Source organism: Lepeophtheirus salmonis, chromosome 8 (assembly GCF_016086655.4).
Source record: "Lepeophtheirus salmonis chromosome 8, UVic_Lsal_1.4, whole genome shotgun sequence".
NCBI lineage: Eukaryota > Metazoa > Arthropoda > Copepoda > Siphonostomatoida > Caligidae > Lepeophtheirus > Lepeophtheirus salmonis.
The window spans coordinates 16,914,248-16,932,463 of record NC_052138.2 but is presented as its reverse complement, the minus strand read 5'-3'; the positions used below and the strand labels follow the sequence as shown (position 1 = coordinate 16,932,463).

At 31.8% G+C, this 18,216-nt stretch overlaps 2 protein-coding genes and 1 long non-coding RNA gene across 4 annotated transcripts; 1 reads left to right on the top strand and 2 right to left on the bottom strand.

Moving 5' to 3' along the window:
- The first annotated feature begins 422 nt into the window (after positions 1–422).
- Positions 423–2,079, top strand: LOC121121336 (uncharacterized). The gene is made up of 3 exons (XR_005865417.2): positions 423–1,327; positions 1,573–1,646; positions 1,846–2,079. It is a non-coding gene; the product is annotated as an uncharacterized lncRNA (long non-coding RNA).
- Positions 2,080–2,245: 166 nt separating this feature from the next.
- Positions 2,246–5,202, bottom strand: LOC121121335 (probable protein disulfide-isomerase A4). Of its 2 annotated transcripts, XM_040716221.2 has the most exons (4): positions 4,887–5,202; positions 4,538–4,831; positions 3,895–4,236; positions 2,246–3,814 (listed from the first exon to the last, which is right to left on the bottom strand). In XM_040716221.2, exons 2-4 carry the CDS (start codon positions 4,824–4,826, stop codon positions 2,397–2,399), a joined length of 2,049 nt encoding a protein of 682 aa, XP_040572155.1. In that variant the 5' UTR covers positions 4,827–4,831; positions 4,887–5,202; the 3' UTR covers positions 2,246–2,396. The 2 variants fall into 2 exon arrangements, with proteins under 2 accessions (XP_040572155.1, XP_071746443.1); XM_071890342.1 differs by lacking the exon at positions 4,887–5,202 and having other exon boundaries at positions 4,538–4,866.
- Positions 5,203–10,517: 5,315 nt separating this feature from the next.
- Positions 10,518–12,042, bottom strand: LOC121122064 (trypsin 3A1). Its single transcript, XM_040717070.2, has 4 exons — positions 11,970–12,042; positions 11,585–11,900; positions 11,043–11,507; positions 10,518–10,971 (listed from the first exon to the last, which is right to left on the bottom strand). The coding sequence occupies exons 2-4, from the start codon at positions 11,816–11,818 to the stop codon at positions 10,810–10,812; spliced, it is 861 nt and encodes a 286-aa protein (XP_040573004.1). The 5' UTR covers positions 11,819–11,900; positions 11,970–12,042; the 3' UTR covers positions 10,518–10,809.
- Between the last annotated feature and the right edge of the window lie 6,174 nt (positions 12,043–18,216).

Here is an 18,216-nt window from a genome sequence, read left to right as displayed (position 1 = left end):
ATTTAACATTATCATTTATTGAGTTGGAGAGTCTTTATCATGTAATATTGAGCACTCTGATCCCTCTCTCAAAATGAATACCACCAAATTTCCATAAATAATACATTTTTATTAGTTATGACTTGTGAATGATATTTTCATCACTGTTTAAAATTCCTATATAAGATGTAATTATCTTTGTACTCCTTATTGTTATTTAATCATATTACATAAGAATATGTATATATTCTACCTATTTGTTTACTATTGACTTTAATTAAGAAAATGATAAAAATAGACATGAAAACAATTTTTGATATTGTGTAATCTGATGCGTCTATAATTATATTAGTATGTACATATTGTCAATTGATATCCCACGGGGAATATGATTACTAAAATATGTACATAAAGAAACAAAATCATTTCTTGAGAGTTATAAATCCAAAGCGCTTTCATTCTGTAAGTCGGTCATAATGTTGGAGGAAGCATTAACAACCAGTAAAAAACCCTTGCTTGTAGCTTGTTATAATTTATACAAGCAAGTTGTACAGAATTTTTTTCATTATAAAAGTCGTAAGATTAAGTTTCGAAGACGTATATTTTTGTTAAATTAGTCCGTCTTGTTTAATAACCAGATATATTAATAGCTAAATATGCTTCCAACGTGGCGGTTTAATATGTAATTAATAACCAATATATATTACGTCAATGAAAATGCTCTATACTGGCCTCATTAAATCCACTGGTTCATCATTTCTGCAACCAAATCTATGTGTCATATATAATTTAATTTAATTTATTGCCAGCAAGCTAAATATTTAAAAGAATTTAGTGAGGCTTTGATGCATTGCTCAATCCATTGAAACTATGTAATATTTACTACGTGCATAAATTTACATATTGTAATATTATTAATGCTTTTGATGCACAAACGCTTAAAGTTGCATAGTAAATGCATTTTATATTTGATCAATGACAAAAACTAATGAATGATAGATATGTTGATTCCTAGATGTATAACCTCACATCTTTTAACTGGGGTACGTATATGTAGTAATGTATATGTAAAATAAAGGATAAATTCCTTTCAATAATAAAACGTTAAAATAGCTAACATCAACGTGGGTAAAAAAATATTATAGCTACAAATGAGTAGTAAATTGCAGTTTGTAGCCATACGTATAGCTTCCGCTTCTCTGCTGTTTTCTTTTACCCACGCGCAGTAAATAAATATCAATCGTTCCAACAGTCTTAACAGCGATGGACGTAGAAAATTTTGTGGGAATGGTTGATTGAATTCTGGAAACTGAATACATTTTCATGATGGACAATGATTAAGACTCTGGTAAGTAACTTTCATACCTCTTGTATATATACGATACTCTCTTCTATGAATCGCACCGGGAATGATCCATTCCAGATCTTTCAGGACGGAATGAAGAGAAAGAGTAAGTCGGTAGCACCCATTGTGATGCCTATAGTCTATGTAGGTCGGTCACAAGAAGCTATTGTACATTCATGAATTAATTATAACAAATGGTAATTAGTGAGTACAAGAGTTGCTATAATGTTTATTCCTTTATTATTTAGAGACCACGTGGGATGAGCTCGCGTCTTGATGAAATTGTATCACGCAACCTCTTCTCTTCCTCTAGAATTCACGGGTAAGTTCCGTCAATATTATTATGAAAGGGGCCTTAGGATGCATGATGAGACTATTTGTTATCCCTGTCCTACAGAATTGTGGTTAATTCATTCATATTCGTGGGGAAATCGTTAATTATATCTGAACTTAAAAGCAAATTTTATAATTTTTCATGAATTTTAGTTTTCTGAATAACTAACTTACTCTATTTTTTTTAGGGTTTGTCGCGACCTACTGAGGTGAGGTACAATGGCAGAAGTTGAACTAAAATTAAGATGGTATCCAAAATTTAGAAAATTATCTAGTAAGGGATTGGAGATCTGTATTTAATTCGGACGAAATTATTAGGATTCGTGTCCAGTGTATGTTTCTTATGTAATATGCTATAAATAAAGTATTTTATTATGTACGGTAACTAATTGAATAAAATGCATCACTCTAAGGAATTTTAATATAGACTATTATTTGGTGGTATGGAAATTTAACGATTATGTTTAATAAAAATAGAAATTTATGTAGGCGGTAGTGAGATAATTCAATGGACAGAGAGAAAACAGAACGAGGAGTTATGTGTGGATTTGAGCCCTACCTTAAGAAGTATTGAAATGATCAAACATATTTTACATTTCCTAACCTATTTATTTCATTTTGTGGAACGTAGCATTAAAACTATACATAAACATCTGCAAATTATCTGTAATGAGTATCACTTTTTCCTATATAAAAACTGAACTGGACAAGGAGTAAATTCTTGAAGCGAAAGGGGGTTTTATAGTTCATCTTTAGATTCTGATCCGTTATCTTCTACGAATTCAACATGGGGCTTAGTTAAATCATCCTCAAAATTTTCGTTGGTGTAGGATTCGATTTCGTCATCCTCAAGTGCGGCCTCGCCAGTTCTTTCCTCTTCAGTTAAGAAAATGGACGAGTGTCTATTGATCCAGTCTCTAATTGATTTGTAGTTTTTATCGCCTTGATAAAGAATGGGATCGAATTTATCATATGCAGAGATAAAGAACAAGCTGGGGAAACCCTTGAGTTTGGGAAACATATACGGAATATCATTTGATTCTCCATTCATCTTTCCGAAAATAACATTTTCGTTATTAGTGGAGATCTTTTTGGCTACTTTTTTGAAAACAGGATCCAAATCCTTGCAATGACCACACCAAGGAGCATGAAAAAAGATGACGGCGTCTTTCTTGATTTTGTGGATTTCGTCATCATAATTGTTTGCTACTAAGTTCTTAACTAAACCTTGTTCTCCTTGTGGAACAGGAAGAGATTTCATGTAAGGACTAACTCTACCACTTCTGAGCAAGTTGATAAAATTGGATAAATCCTCCGATTCAAAATCTCCATCCAACTGATATCTAAACTTTTGTTTTTCGCTGTAGCATCCAATGCTCACATCTTCACCACCATCTTCTAGTCCAAGTCCCTTGATTTCATCAGCAAATTCATCTTCATTAGAAATAGCAAAGTGTAAATTGGATGTACGGTACTCTTTTGCAACCTCCAAGACTTTTTTCCTAATGAATTGGGTATCTTTGACGTATTGATGATCATAGTTTACATCATAATAGACGACAACAAGGGGTCTTTCGGTATATTTAAACATGTTAGACTTGGTGCGTTGTCCCACAAGAGGGATTGAAGATTTTCTGATAAATTGTAAAATTTCTTTATACGTAGCGGATTTCTTCGATATTGAGTAAGTCTTATTTTCGTAAGGAGACCAAAATATTTCGGGTTGGAATACCACAATTGTTTCTTGAGGGAACTTATAGCTTTTAGCAACTTCATCAGAAAAGGTATGAAGGAACTTGAGGGAACCTCTCATTTCGTTTGCAGCAACAATATACTCATCAAATAAATCCGTGTGTTCAGAGGCACTCCCTTTGAAAAATCCAACAACAGTAGCTTCAAGTCGATCCATGTTATTCACCACACCCAGACGAGAAGACTTTTCTTCAGAGGGTGGCTTATATTGATTTTTCATAAATGCAATGATATTATCCTTCTCACGGGGTCCGTCATAGTTGTAGATACGTCCTTTTCTGAACATCTTGAAAGTAGGCCATCCTATGATTCCATATTGATCCGCAAGTTCTTTTTCTCTTGTACCATCCACTTTGACAATTTTGATTCCCCATTCCTTGAGCTCCGCAGCAGCTCCTTCGATTTCTGTAAAAGAGATGTAATAAAATTAAGCCTTATTCATGATAACTTAACAAGGATATAATGGAAAAGTCAATGTGTATTACCGGGTTCGACTTGCTTACAGTGTTTACACCAAGGAGCATAGAACATAGCCAATGTAAGTTTTTCATTTTTGATATATTTAGTAAAGTTATCAGTCGTTAGAACAACGACTACTGAAGGAGGTGGCTTATAATTTGGATCACTTTGTTTTTTCATATATTCAACGATATCCTTAGTGGTTCTTTGTCCATCATACTGCTCCACTTTTTCTCCCTTCTTGAATAAAATCAGAGTAGGGAATCCTTGAATCATGTATTCTTTTGCTAATGAGGCCTCTTTGGTAGCATCAACTTTAGCCAATGGGATGTCATCCTTTTGTAAGATTTGTGCGGCCTTGGCATACTCTAAAAATTATGTATAAATTTTATTTTGTACTCATCAGGTAAATTAGTTTGTCATCATGTTTATATTATTCAAAAACATAACAGTACGGAATTTTCTACCTGTTGAGGAAAATTCCTGTTTGTTACCTTTAGCACTTCATTTAAATGATGATTTATATGCATAAATGAAAACAGATGTATATAATTAAATGATGTGAATGAACATAACAAAATATATTTTCTCAAATTTAGAAAATAATGACTTTCTTTGAGTTTTGCAATAGTGAAGTGTTTTGAATTATTTTTAAAATATGATAATCACCTGGTTCTAAAGTTTTACAGTGTCCACACCAAGGAGCGTAGAACTCAACCAGTACAATATCCTTTGGCTTAATGAAATGAGCAAATGTATCACGGTTCAATACTTTTACACCATCAATTTCCAAGATGTTATAGTTCCCTTTTGGCACTTCCATGGGATTGACATCACTCTCAAGATCTCCGTCATTTGCACTAAAATCCGGATCTCCAGGACCATCATCACCCCCAGCAAGAACAGAGGAGGATATTGACGTAAAGAAGATTAATTGAAGAAGACTTTTTGCCTTCATGGTTCCTAATCAGAAAATAAACTATAGATCCTGAGTTTAACATTGGATGTTAAGTAAAACCTGCTTTGTAAAATGAATTAGAAACTTCTTTACACTCCGTTTTTTTCTTCCTTTAACGGAGTGCGAGTATCACATAAGAAGCCTCCAATAACTGGGCCAATGAATCTTTGCCACTCTTCCTTGTGAGTAAGTCTACTTGGACCAATACAATTGTGACAATTCAACTTAGCAGTGATAGTATCCTCTCTGATACGGTAGTAGTTGTAGTACTAGGTAAAAATTAATTGAAGTAAGAGTTCCTAGCCAAACGTGTTTTTCGTTCAAAAGAAAGTATATTATTCTGAGTCTGCATTTCCCGAAATACGTTTTCATAAACCTAATGACAAGGCATTTTTAGGGGGAAAAAATCTACAATGAAATGAATGCATGCATAGATTTTTTTTAAATATTAACAATGAACTACAGAATTGATTAATTATTTAAAACAGATTCGCTAATCATAATTAATTTGTAGAATTCAAGTAGTAATATTAAGATAGAATGAGCTGTTTACTTGGCAGAGCCTCGAATCCCAAGTTCTACTCAGGGTTGCAAATTTATGTAAACAAAACTTATTTATGGTCTAAGGCTTATATTGAGTGGTCGTAAAGTAAAGTTATTTTCTAAATGGTTATAAATTTTAGGTATTAAGTACTACTAATTTAATGAACTTATTAAGTTAAGTAATTTATAAGTTTACTTCACAAATTTAAAACGTCCTCTATAGTCCATACAATCACAATTCTCAAAAACCTCTGAAGTCTACATTATTATGTTGGGTAGAGCACAGCCACTAACCGTGCTAGTTCATTAATTAGACTTGTGAATAGTCCATTTCATCAGAGAAAAGTGTAACCTTGCAGGTGGATGTTGTATGTATTGTCGTTCCTCAGTTAAGACTTAAGAGTATATATATTATTTTCCAAAACTTATGAATGTATAAGCAATAGATAAGATTTTGATCCATTTCATTTCTTGTTCATCTTGTTGAATATCTTATATTCCAAATATTTTATTTATATATAGCACATTTATTTACTACATATAACTAATAGCTACCTATAGCTATAAATTAAATCTATATTTGAAGTCTATAGACTAAATTGTTCTTATACTGGCTATAAAACATATCAAAAAATAATAATGTATGTTGGAGTCGGAATCGGATATTTTATGTATCGACTCCGCAGTCCTGGTTCTACTATGTTCATATTGGTATTCAATCATATATATAAAATACTATCCTTTCTTTCATAACGTAACCCGTGAGTAACACTTCAGAAAATAGTCTCTATTATCAAAAAAATATCGAAAAAACCTGCATGACCTGCATAGAATTATCGGGTTAATATGTGTTCAGGGATAAATATTGATGCATTTTAGCATCGAAAATACCGGAGTTAACCTGTTTCACAAGTGTTTATATAATTCTGTCAAGGAAATTGTAAATAAATTATTTATTACTTGAATAATAATAAAATTGTTTTTTATGCAATAAAATTCTTGGTAGCATTCTTAATTAGTAACAAATACATTTCGAACCTAAATTTTATATATCGGTACTGTTTTATATACATTCTAATATTGAGTTAATTTTTAACATTTTTTAAATTATTATAATTTTTTTTCTTGATGTACATTTCTTATACTCAAAACATTGCAATAAAGAAATTGAAAACTTTATATTTCCCTTATTTTCAATTTAAACAGGGGCGTCCGCAGAATGTTTTTTGAATTCTAAAATTTTTGGCGGGCATGAATTGTTCCAAATAAATTCTTTTTTTTTTAAAGATAAGTAATCCTCGAAAAAAATCCTCTTGTTTCCCATTTCAATTTTTTTTTCCACAAAAATTTTGGGAGGAGGGAGGGGGGCTACAGCCCTCCCCCTGTGGACAACCCTGTTAAATAGTAATTTGGAATAAAGGAAGTTTGTTTCTATCAAGACATGAGATCTTTTCATTTCGACCCCAAGTCGAGATTGAAATTGCAGTTAATTTAGACTTAAGTACCAACCAGTACGACTTACGAGTACTACGAGTGATTTTTTTTCAATTTTTGAAACTTTTATACCATTTTTTACGACTGGTATCTCATTTTTGACGTAACTAATATTAACTTATTTTTTTTATGAAAACTAAGTATAGATCCTTACATTTTTTACCCAAAAAATATATTGGACTTTCTTAAGAACATCTTTGGTATTATTTATCGGATGACGGTTTTAAAAATAATATTTTATTTATTTTTTAATGACATTTTTTGCCCTTTTCAAAAAATGAATTTCATGTTTCAGAAGACCTTACTATTTTGTTTTATTTAATTTTTTGAATGACCTTTTTTGTTTTTTTTTAAAGAGATTAATGTTATCTTTCAATGGGCCATTTTTTTTACTAAAAATATAAAATAGCATAAGATTTAGGAGCAACATTTTTTTTTTCTTTCAAGTCTTAAGATCAATATTTTCCGACTCTAATAATACATGGGATACCCCTGTTTGCCTTATTTGCATGAGTTTATAAGAAGTATGGACTATGTTACTGCTTGGATCAGTCAATAAGATGGGGTTGAACCACACAACACCCAAAATTTCATAAATAGCATTTTTTTTTCACTAGTGTTCTTGGCCACCCTACAGACCATATTTGTCTTCTTTCTTTGGAAGGATCAAAACGGGATGCTCTCTGGTATTAATTTTTTGTCTAAGGTCCTGTTCAAAGCATAATCTAATCTAGAGAAAATCCTTATCAAGGCCAGCTGCTCAAAGTTTGATTTTCCTTATTCATTGTAATACCCTGCCTTTTAAAAAGTAATTGAAATAATGACATATAGTTCTATTAGGATTTTGGAGCACAGTTTGAAAATACTGCTCTGAAAGTGGGATCAAATTTGGTACATAAGTCATTTTTTATTTACAAACAAAAATTCAATTCTTTTTGGCCGATAGAGTAATCGGTTATCAAAATGCGGAATGGAAATTTGGAAGATTTGGCCAGGAAGATATGTTCTCATATGACAAACCATAAGCACGGCGTTGCCTCACTCACACAATAGTATACTGTATTTTATTGTCTGCTGTCATTTTTTAGGTTTTTTTAAAATTAGTTTTCTAAAAACTAAGATTGGTTAAAATATAATTACCTAGAGTTAATACGTGAACGATTCCTAACAATTATTTATATTATCAAAACAAAGCTCGTCTGTCTCTTTGTATTTTTGTTGACACCTAATAACTCCAAAAAACGATGCTAGTTTAATCATAGATAAAGAATTAGCCAACTACCAATTGATTTTGAGCATTTTTTATATTTCTTTTCGGAGGGAAGGCTGTGGGATACAATAAAGGCAAGGCTAAACAAAGTTATACCATAAGTTATGGTATAAGGCATGCACGACTGATGTTTGACCTCCACCACGCTTTTAATATTGACGTCATAGTAGATGAGTGTTTGCGTGATTGGTCAAAATCTGTTTTTCTTCCCTAGCAGTTGGTACTATATATCAAATTCAAAATTATAGCGATAGTGACGTCATAGACTAGAAGTGGTTGTGTGTTTTGTCAAAATCTGCCTATCTTGCCCAGCAGTCCGTACAATACATCATATTGAAAATTCTAGCAAGCCCCATTACATGATGGTCTAACCTTTTCTATTAACCTTGCAATAAAGGTAACAACATTAACTATGGATTGCTTGAGGGTACTGATATAGCATAATTTCATGTTAGCTGTTGTTGGGAGATATATATTATCCTAATAAGATTTGTTCTTTTTAAGCTTATGCACGTATAAAGTGGGGTGGAAGAGGGCAACAGTTGACGTGAACTAATGATATATCTGCCCCCTCAAGCAATCTATAATTATCTATGGGGTATCCATGTATACATTAAAAAGGCATGGAAGAGCAAAAATAGACAAAATACATTAGTCGTTGTAATAAACTACTTTCACAAAATATTTTTTCTTTTTTTTTCAAATTTTGTTATTGTGAAAACTTTTCATTTACGTGAAACCAATAAATGGTCGATAATAAGGTCTATAATAATTTGTGACAAATAAAAAAATATAGATGACTTAAAAAAAAGGGAAATCAACAATAATACAAAATATAGTATTAAATTGTAATATTCCTGATCTTTAATATCCTACTATATTTTTACAAATATGCTATTAAAATTTTGATATTTTTCTTTGGTTAGTACAATCTTTCTAATCAATGTGTTTTCGCTTATAACTTTTCTGGAACAAAACGTATCTTGAATAGAGAGAACATTTTTGCAAAAATAGCGTTTGTTTTGTTAAGGAAACTATGACTTAATCTACATTTTTCTTTGATATCATACGAGTATTTATTGAGTCTTTCACTTCAATTTGCGTAGTAGTGGCAGTAGCAATTAAAGATTGACTGCTTTCTGAATTTATGATTAATTTTCCAAGGATCTTAATTAGTTTTTCCAAATATCTTAATAAAATTTGCTTACAAATAAAACTATATACATTAAGGAATTCGGGATGAGAGGTTTCTTGATGGCCTTTAACTATTCCTCTCTCTTTGAGATTTTATTAAACTTATATGAGCATAATATATACTATGTTTTTTTCATAACCCGGTCGACCTGTTTTACATCCCGGGGCAATACAACTATATGCAATTCTAACAAAGATTACGATTTTAAGAGTAAAACAGCTCCAAAAAGTAATATATTAATTAATAAGTACATTCAAGTGAGTAAGTTTTTATATTTAATTATAGAAAAGAAGAATGACGACTAATGTATAACACGCAGAAAAATATTTTTTGGTGTTCCTATCTTTTTCTTGTGTAATTCATGAATAAAATGAATTGATGTCTACTCCTAATTGATATATACTATGTCTTGTCGAAAATCCTACCGAGACCCTAACTCTTAAACAAACGATTAACTTGTCATCAAAACGAATTGCTAAATAAGGCCCAGCAGTCACGAGACTAGAAGAGTGGACCAACGATGATACATGAGTCAGAACAGCCATTGTAGCAGGATGTCAATGCCTAAAACAGCAACTGGGTCCTATTAGTGCATACTACAAGAAATAGTTATTAGCCTCTAAAACAATAGCAATTTGTAGCTATTATTATGCAAACACATTCTACTTATTCTTTCTTTATTAATACTCTGTATATGAAGGATATATAAATATTCAAGGATATTAATATAGATTACACTTATCGTAATCACAAGACTCCAGATCCTCAGTAAAAGATTTGTTTATCTAAGACGTTGTAAGGATATTATAACAAAGTTTCATAAACGTTAATATAAATATACCTAAATCAAAACATTTATATGTATTGTTGGAGTGTAATAAATGTTTCCTTTGATCAAATTGATCGATTAAATTGTTTTTCTGTAAGTACAGTCTTTTTCTACTTAAGGGGTATAAAAGGACTAGTTACATTTATTTATATATATTATATATTGCCGTTGCAAAATTCAACTACAAGAGTCCTATAATAGGAATGCTTGGGGCACTAACATAGATTTGAATATTCTAACGGGTTATTGTGAAAAAATCTTCTTTGGATTATATTATCTATAATACTCAACTCTCAAGGGTTATGTTTTCTTTAAAATAATACAAAATTAGTTATTGATATTAATGAGTAAGTCCCAACGTGTTTTTCATTCTAATTTATTGTGTTATTTTTGTATAAAAATGTGCTATATAAAATATGAAAAATGATTTCGTCAACCCGAATTTTATTTCGCTGTTGACAAGTAGGTTAAACTAAAATCTTCAAGATAAACAAGGGTTCCTTTTTCAAAAAGCCGAATTCTTTCCGTTCTTCTACCCTTGAACCTTTCTTCGAAACTCCATACATAATAATATATGCATATTAAGTTTCAAAGTGTTAAAACCAATAGGTTGTTCCACGTATCTTCAGTAATGTACCAAACGATACATAAATCACACCTCAGTAACAACTTTTCTAATCCAATCCATATAGGACGACACTCGTGTATATACTCCAGGCAATTTAGCTCTTCCACATCCTATTCCAGCTGACATTACTCCGGTTAATTTGAATTTCCCTTCCTCTTTGACCACTAAACCTCCTCCAGAGTCTCCCTAAAACAATGTACAAATATCATGGATAAGTATCTTAAATATGTAGTCTATGAATTCAAAAATATCCGCACCTGACATCCATCCTTTCCACCTTCTTCATAGCCGGCACACATGTGAGTGTCCTCGATGACAATCGGCTTGTTCTGACTACTAAACCAGGATTGACATACTTCATTTTCTAAAATGGGCAGTTTGACAGAATGTAGAGTGTTCATAGGTTTTCCCCCTTTCCTCTTCTCATTGTCATAGCCCCAGCCAGCCAATTCCCCATCTGATCCGACAACTAACTCGTCATCTGACAGACAGGCAGGCTGTGACTTATCTGACCACTTAATATCTGAAGACAAAGTAAGGATTGCGATATCATGGGTGTAACTGGGTCTCTTATAGTTGTGATGAATGTGAAGTTTAGAGACACGGATGGGGGACTGTGCGGGAGACCTGTCGACATTGGATTCTCCAACAACTACACTCCAAACCTTTTCGGGGTAGGAATGAACACAATGAGCTGCTGTCAGAATATGACGCCGACCAATCTAATGAAATTGCAATTAAATTGAGATAAGAGGTGTGTTAATATCAATGTACATATGTATTTATGTAGTCTACTCACAATTGCTCCTCCACAGTGATGCGCTCCATTTTTCCGAATGGAAACAGCAAAAGGATAATCCAGTATGGGTGTTTCAAAACCTCCAAGTACTCTGGCACCACCACTTCTTTTAAATGAACCAGGAATTCCAGATAAACCACAAGGGACGTCCGCTAAGTTTGACATTGCGGCTTCAATCCGATAACCCGGGAAACGGATGTAAGCCCAAAATAAAACCAGTAATAAAAATTTCATCTTAATGTGTAATTTTTATTAAAGCTTTTTTTACAAAATTTTGTCAAAACGAATTCGGACGATTTCTACAAAAAGATGATCCCTTCAGAGAATAATTAATATATAAATGTGTGTACATTAAGTAATTCCATATTTTTTAGGAGATACACACCTGTGGGATGGATGTGAACTGGAGCTTCTAGCTATCTAGAATGTTAATGAATTCCGCATGTTGGTGTTTATATATAGGTAAGGAGAGAAGAAGAGACTCGTGGGTCAGGAATCCGCGTGTGTAATCAATCCACCCATTGAATTCTTATTGTTGCTGTTGTTTCTGGTTATGGTTCTCATCTTTTTGTTCTTTTTATTATTGATATAATGATTAGTATTCTACATTAAAGTATATATATATAGGCCTACTTATATCCAATAGGTACTCATACCAGTATATAATCCCACTGAACCGTATTGACGGAAAAGGTGATGATTCCTGGATGAACAAATTAAATTTTGCAGGAAAATTTGTAAACTATTGAATTTTTTCCTCTGGGAGCTTTGAACAACCAAATTTTATCAGTTTAAGAACCTTTACTTCTTTTTGATTGAGGAAAATGATGAAATTATTGCCGTGTATTTGGATGTGAGGATTGAACTTTTAACGTTTGTCGAAAATATATACATATATCCACAGGACTATACATTGGGGTGGAGAGGGGTTAATAATTTTTTAACCTCTGTTTTCTCTCATTAACTTTTTTCTTATATATGTTACTTTTTTCTTGTCAAAAAAAAAATCCCTTCATTTTGGGGCCCACCCCTGCGGACACCTCTGATGAGTTATTACTTTCCGAATTTTTTCCCATTTGTTCTACATTTTTAATGCCTACTAGAACAAAACGGATTCTAAAAATCCAGGCTTTTCAAATTTATGAAGTCCTCAGAAACTTCATGAAATGACTATTAAGGATATAATTATATATATAAGAATTCCAGTATTTTTAATACAAAGGTTACAAAATTTCCATAATTTTCAGGAGACAATAAACTTCCAAAACATATCCATGGAAAAGCATATGGCTTCCATTTCATAGGAGTATTCACCGCCTATTAGTTTGATTCTCTACCAATTTTGCTGTTTTTCCTTGGCATTCAGCCAGAAGCTATCCAATAGTTGTTTCATTTTTAAAAACTTATATAAAGTTTGCTTAAGCCTGGTGTCACTTTCGATTGATTAAACAATACAGTAAAACATTTTATGTTTTCAAAATTATGAACGAGATTTTCTAAATCTTAAAAGTTTGCAAAAAAACAACAACAAAGAGGGAGCCATTATCCCAGTGTCCCATAAACCCATAGTTTATTCGTTTCTTTTTTTTTTTAGACAATTCAGCTCTTCTTAAATACTTTGAGAACTAATAATTTTTCCTTTTAAACTAGAATACTCAAAGCACAAGGCTCAAATCCTAAGTGTGGGAGATTAAGCCTCCCCAAATGATCAATGATTAACTACTAGTGTTGAGCCACTCCTTATTTATTCGGTCCAGTCCCATGTTAGGACCGGTCCTTATGATTTTCAATTCTTCGGAACGGTACTTAACTGTCAGCACTAGATGTTTTCCTGATGGTTTATTAAGACAAATACGATATTCAATATATATTTTAAGGGTATTGCACATATCTTGCAAAAAATATTCATGTTTTCAATATATGTAATATACATAATTAATACGAATATATATTATTTTTACTCAGTTATATAATTTATTTTATTACATTACATCATAATTAAATGGAAAAATATCCTCAATGACGTCATGAGGGATCGATTTGACCTTCTTGAAGGACCGGCAAGAGGGGCTGGACTAGATGGGGCCAGACTGGACCGTGTTGCTGGTCCTAAATAGGGACCTTCTAGGGACATCCACATGATTGTATTTGGAGAAGGGTGAGGTAAATAAAGGTAATACAAGGTTTATCATAACGCTTTTCCTTCAAATGGTTTGACTTCAACCAAGCCTTTTAATAGTGACTTCAAAAACTATAAGTGTTAGCAAAAGTAGCTAGATATCGCCTTCCTTGACTGTTACTGTTAGAGTACCACTATTTTAGTCTATAACGTAATTTCTGTTTGGCTCAAAAGTCGGTCAGTACAGTACGTCAAATTGAAAATTCTACCAAGCCCGATGATTTTTATTAACCTTGGGAAAGGGCTTATTTTTTGTGGAAAAATTCTAAAGTTATTTTTTTAAGCGTTTCATCTAAAAACATGTGTGATTAGTAATTATGTCTTTATGACGTCATAAACGTCTGAAACCTGTACACTTTTTAATTTGCTTTATGTACCCCTAAACATCTCCTACCCATAGCCTCCACAACAATTTTAATATTTTCTTTTTCTTTGGTTGGTTAACGGTATTAACATTTGTCATTTATAATTATTCCTTCTTTTTTCTTTTTTTCCTGCAGTTTGAAAACCGCTGAGATAGGGAACAAGACTTTCAATCTTTAAAAAATCTTGGGAATCTTCTGATATAATCCAATATGGACTTAGGGATGGGCGAGTACTGACTGTCTCGGGATTCTTTCCTTCGAATGTCAATTAACGGCACTCAATAAAAAGTATATAACTCTAGACGCTTATGTACTCATGACACGAACCCGAGTTAAATTCATCACCGTTAGTACATACATCAACATTCAACATATATTGTTTGTATGTGTCCAAGGAAACAATTAAGTTTCTTAAACGTCTTCGTATGTACATACATTGTACATTAGGACGGTTCTTTTTTTAACTTTTTCTAATATCTATTTCAGATAATGGGCAAAAATCGGTGATATGGTATGAAAATGACATATGCAAAATTGCATTATCCTATGAGGTTATCTTTAGGTTGCGCATCTCGATCAAATTATGAAGAACTTCAATTTCAGTTATTCTGCATAAATACTTATTGATAGAAATTTTTCTAACCTGCAAAATATATTTAAAAAGTTAAAAAAGAAAAAACAATTCTATGGAGCAAAAATAGAGAAATAAGTTAGGAAAATTTGATGATCTGCACGCATCATTTTTTTACATTTTCAGAAAATAAACATCAAAATTTTCTTATGTTATTCTTTCTTTTTGCTTTATAAGAAAAAAACTTTAATAATACTTTTTATAGGCTAGAACAATGTTTATCATAATTAATAGATGCAAATTAAGAATTAATGTTCTACTGTAATCTTTATTGAGTAAATATAGAACTTTGAACTAGATGTGCTACCTAAAGATGACCTCGTAGGGCCATGAAATTTTGCATAGGTAATTTCTATATGATATCACAGCTTTTCATAACTAGTCGTAATCGAAATTTGAAAAAAGTTGAAAAACAAACCGCCCTATTTTATATATATGTGGTTCATTACATTTTGAATGAGGGAAATAACGGGTTGTGAGTCTATGTATTTAACATGATCTCCCATAAATACCGTAAGCTGAGAGGAGGTCATTATTGCAAATATATTAGGCATAGTTGTAGAGGGTTCTATTGTTTAATTAATTATCTATGTATGTATTTTTACAGAGTGATTGTTCCATTCAAAGTGATGCTGAAAGAGATAACATTTTTTGCAATTGTGCAAATTGTTTGTGTAGCATCAACCTTTACAAAAGACCTAAATAATGTGTATGTGGAAGTTGATAGTTTCCATGCGTAGATTTTGAGGTTCGAGTGCCAAATTGTTGTATTCAAAAATCCCAAATATCTGTGTATTTGCTAGTATGTCATCTAGAGATCTAATATTTAATGATCATATTTTTTTTAAACAAAGAAATTGAACCTGAGGAAACGAATTTATCCGATACATTTTATTATAAAACACTATTATTCATAGTGATGCGTTAGTTCTCATTTAAGACTGCAGTCCCGTTCAATTCAGTCTCAGTCCAGTCCTGCATATAAGTCCTAAAACTTATAAAGTTTGGTCCTTGATGACGTCATTCAACTTTATTTCTTTTCTTAGTTATATCTGACAGTCCGTAGGACCTACAGTCTTAAGGATGGGTCCCAAAGACCGATATGACCAGTCTTAATACAGGATTGTACAGAATAAATAAGCACTGACAAAATACCATTATTCATTATGAAGGCATGGAGTTGTCAAACTCAGTTATGTAAAATAAATATTTGAGTTATTACAGTTTGGCCCTCACCATACGATTTGATTCTTATAAAATAATTATACAAGTATTGAGTCGAGGGATATACGGATATACAATTTGTCAGATTACTGATGACATTTGTATTTGTTATTTTTTTAGTAAATACCAAGTCCAGTTAAAACAAGTACAACCATTGTCTATTATAACTAGTGATGTCCAAATAATGCATAAAAGTGAAGCTAAATATGCAAAAAAAAAAAAAAAAAAAAAATGCAGGAAAAAAAATCCAAAATGCAAATAAATCCAGTAAATACATCAAATTATATATATTTTTTTAATTCTAGCAAGCTCTTATTCCACTGAATAATCATCTGATTCTTCATGTGGTCCTCCTTTAGCCTTATTAACTCTTATTGGGGGAAAGGTCCTTGAAAGAGAAATATTTGAGCTCCTTGTTGTTGATCTTGTCCAGAGGGATGTTTGCAGAGACCAAGGCTTTCACTAAGTCAGTATTAAAGATGTCATCGCTTTGTTTGTTGGAAAAAATGACGGTGAGCAGCTTCTGTGTAGCCTTGTCCCCCTTCATGGGCAAATCAACATTCTTTTTGTGCCTAGTACCAATAAGATACACTTCCTGTTGGCTTTGGTATAGTCAGACACTGTGTACTGTAATCTTAATATTTAATAAAAGACGGTAAAAAATGAAAAAAAAGGGTAAATAAAGATCGAAAATGCAAATAAATCTTATTTACATAATTTGGAAATTACTAGTTATAACACTGTAAAATCTCACTGACAGCATCAGTGAGATGCCAGCGGGGGGTGAGGAGTTGTGTGACCCTCCCCATAGAAAATCAGAGTCAGAAAAAAAAGAGGATATCACTTTGATTATCCCTGTAGTGACAAAATAGAAATGAAGGCCTGTTTGAAAAAAATAAAAAATACTTTTTTTCAAGAATATAGATAAAAATATCAATTTCTAACAAAATCATTAGACTAATTATCAAATTAGTCTGTACAAAATAATTCAAAAAGGGTAAAAAAAGGTCATTAAAAAATAAAAATCAACAATTACTCCTTAAAAAAAAGGTAATTCGATTAAAAATGAAATTATTTATCTAAAAGGTCTTTTATTATTTTAAACAAATATTGAAGGGGTATCTTTTTATTATTTTTTTAAAAGTCATTTCAAATCAGGGTCAGAAAAAATAAAATGTCTGTGGGAAATTTTGTTATAAATATTCAACTCCTCCCTTAAAAAAAAAAAGAATAATTACTATTATTGCAATGGCTCTGGGCAGCACTGACCTAGCCTTGCACATACTGCCTTATCCCTAACTACACTTCAATTAAATGAAATTATTACAATGTTTTTTATTATACATCATGTTAATAGATTCTCCTTAAAGTAAAGGCTCTAAATCAGTGCTATTTTTGTATGATTTTTCTGTTTCTTTTATTTTTAATATACCAGCAGGTGATATTTTATACAACTCTAAGTATCTTCCCTTGAATAAAGCGTTGTTGCATGACTTATTCTTCTAAAAGTTGACCATTTTGTAATACAGCATCTCACAAACACAAAAATAGGTTCTTAACCAGTAGTGGCTAAACTACAGCAAAAACTAAATTGGCTATATTTGCCGATTAATGAGCAAAGTAGCCAATTATTGATTACTCGATGCATCCCAAGTTCTGTCATTCTTGGTATTCTTATGGAAGAGAATTCAGAGAGTTCAAGGCATATTTAATGTTGTCATTGTAATTGGTGAATATTTTGATGCCGATACGTTCCATAAATTATTCATCTTATATAACAAACATGATGAACTCCCTCTGACCACCAAAGAATTGTTTTTTTTGTTTTTTTTGTGTTTGAGCTTTTTCACTTAAATGTCGTACAAAGTGACCACAAAATAACAGACAACTTTATTCAAAAATAATAATAATAAGGTGGGGGATGTCTTCAAATCAAGGTCATATTCTAATTTTTGGTATACATTAAATATGTATAATATCTATTTTATAAGAGTTCAATCATGGATCTAGAATTTGGTTACCATAATTTATGAGGGATATAGTATCATCGTATGATTGGTTCAATATGTACCTAAATAAATTTTGAAAACAATTATAGGACTTTAAATCAGGGAATACATATAATGTCGTATGGGCACAGGGATTGTATTGATCTCTATTCTTGTGACGGTCTGGATTCCTCAAAGTCTTGGACTTGATCCTTTAAATTCTTGCTGTCAAAATCAAGGCTAAA

Excerpts from the sequence above, each read along its gene's own strand:
- LOC121121335 (XM_040716221.2), bottom strand. The coding sequence starts at position 4,826 with ATGAAGGCAAAAAGTCTTCTTCAATTAATCTTCTTTACGTCAATATCC. Across the intron at positions 4,237-4,537 it reads CTGTAAAACTTTAGAACCAG|AGTATGCCAAGGCCGCACAA; the intron begins GTGATTATCATA and ends CATAATTTTTAG. Across the intron at positions 3,815-3,894 it reads CTGTAAGCAAGTCGAACCCG|AAATCGAAGGAGCTGCTGCG; the intron begins GTAATACACATT and ends TCTCTTTTACAG.
- LOC121122064 (XM_040717070.2), bottom strand. The coding sequence starts at position 11,818 with ATGAAATTTTTATTACTGGTTTTATTTTGGGCTTACATCCGTTTCCCG. Across the intron at positions 11,508-11,584 it reads ATCACTGTGGAGGAGCAATT|ATTGGTCGGCGTCATATTCT; the intron begins GTGAGTAGACTA and ends CAATTTCATTAG. Across the intron at positions 10,972-11,042 it reads GTGGAAAGGATGGATGTCAG|GGAGACTCTGGAGGAGGTTT; the intron begins GTGCGGATATTT and ends ACATTGTTTTAG.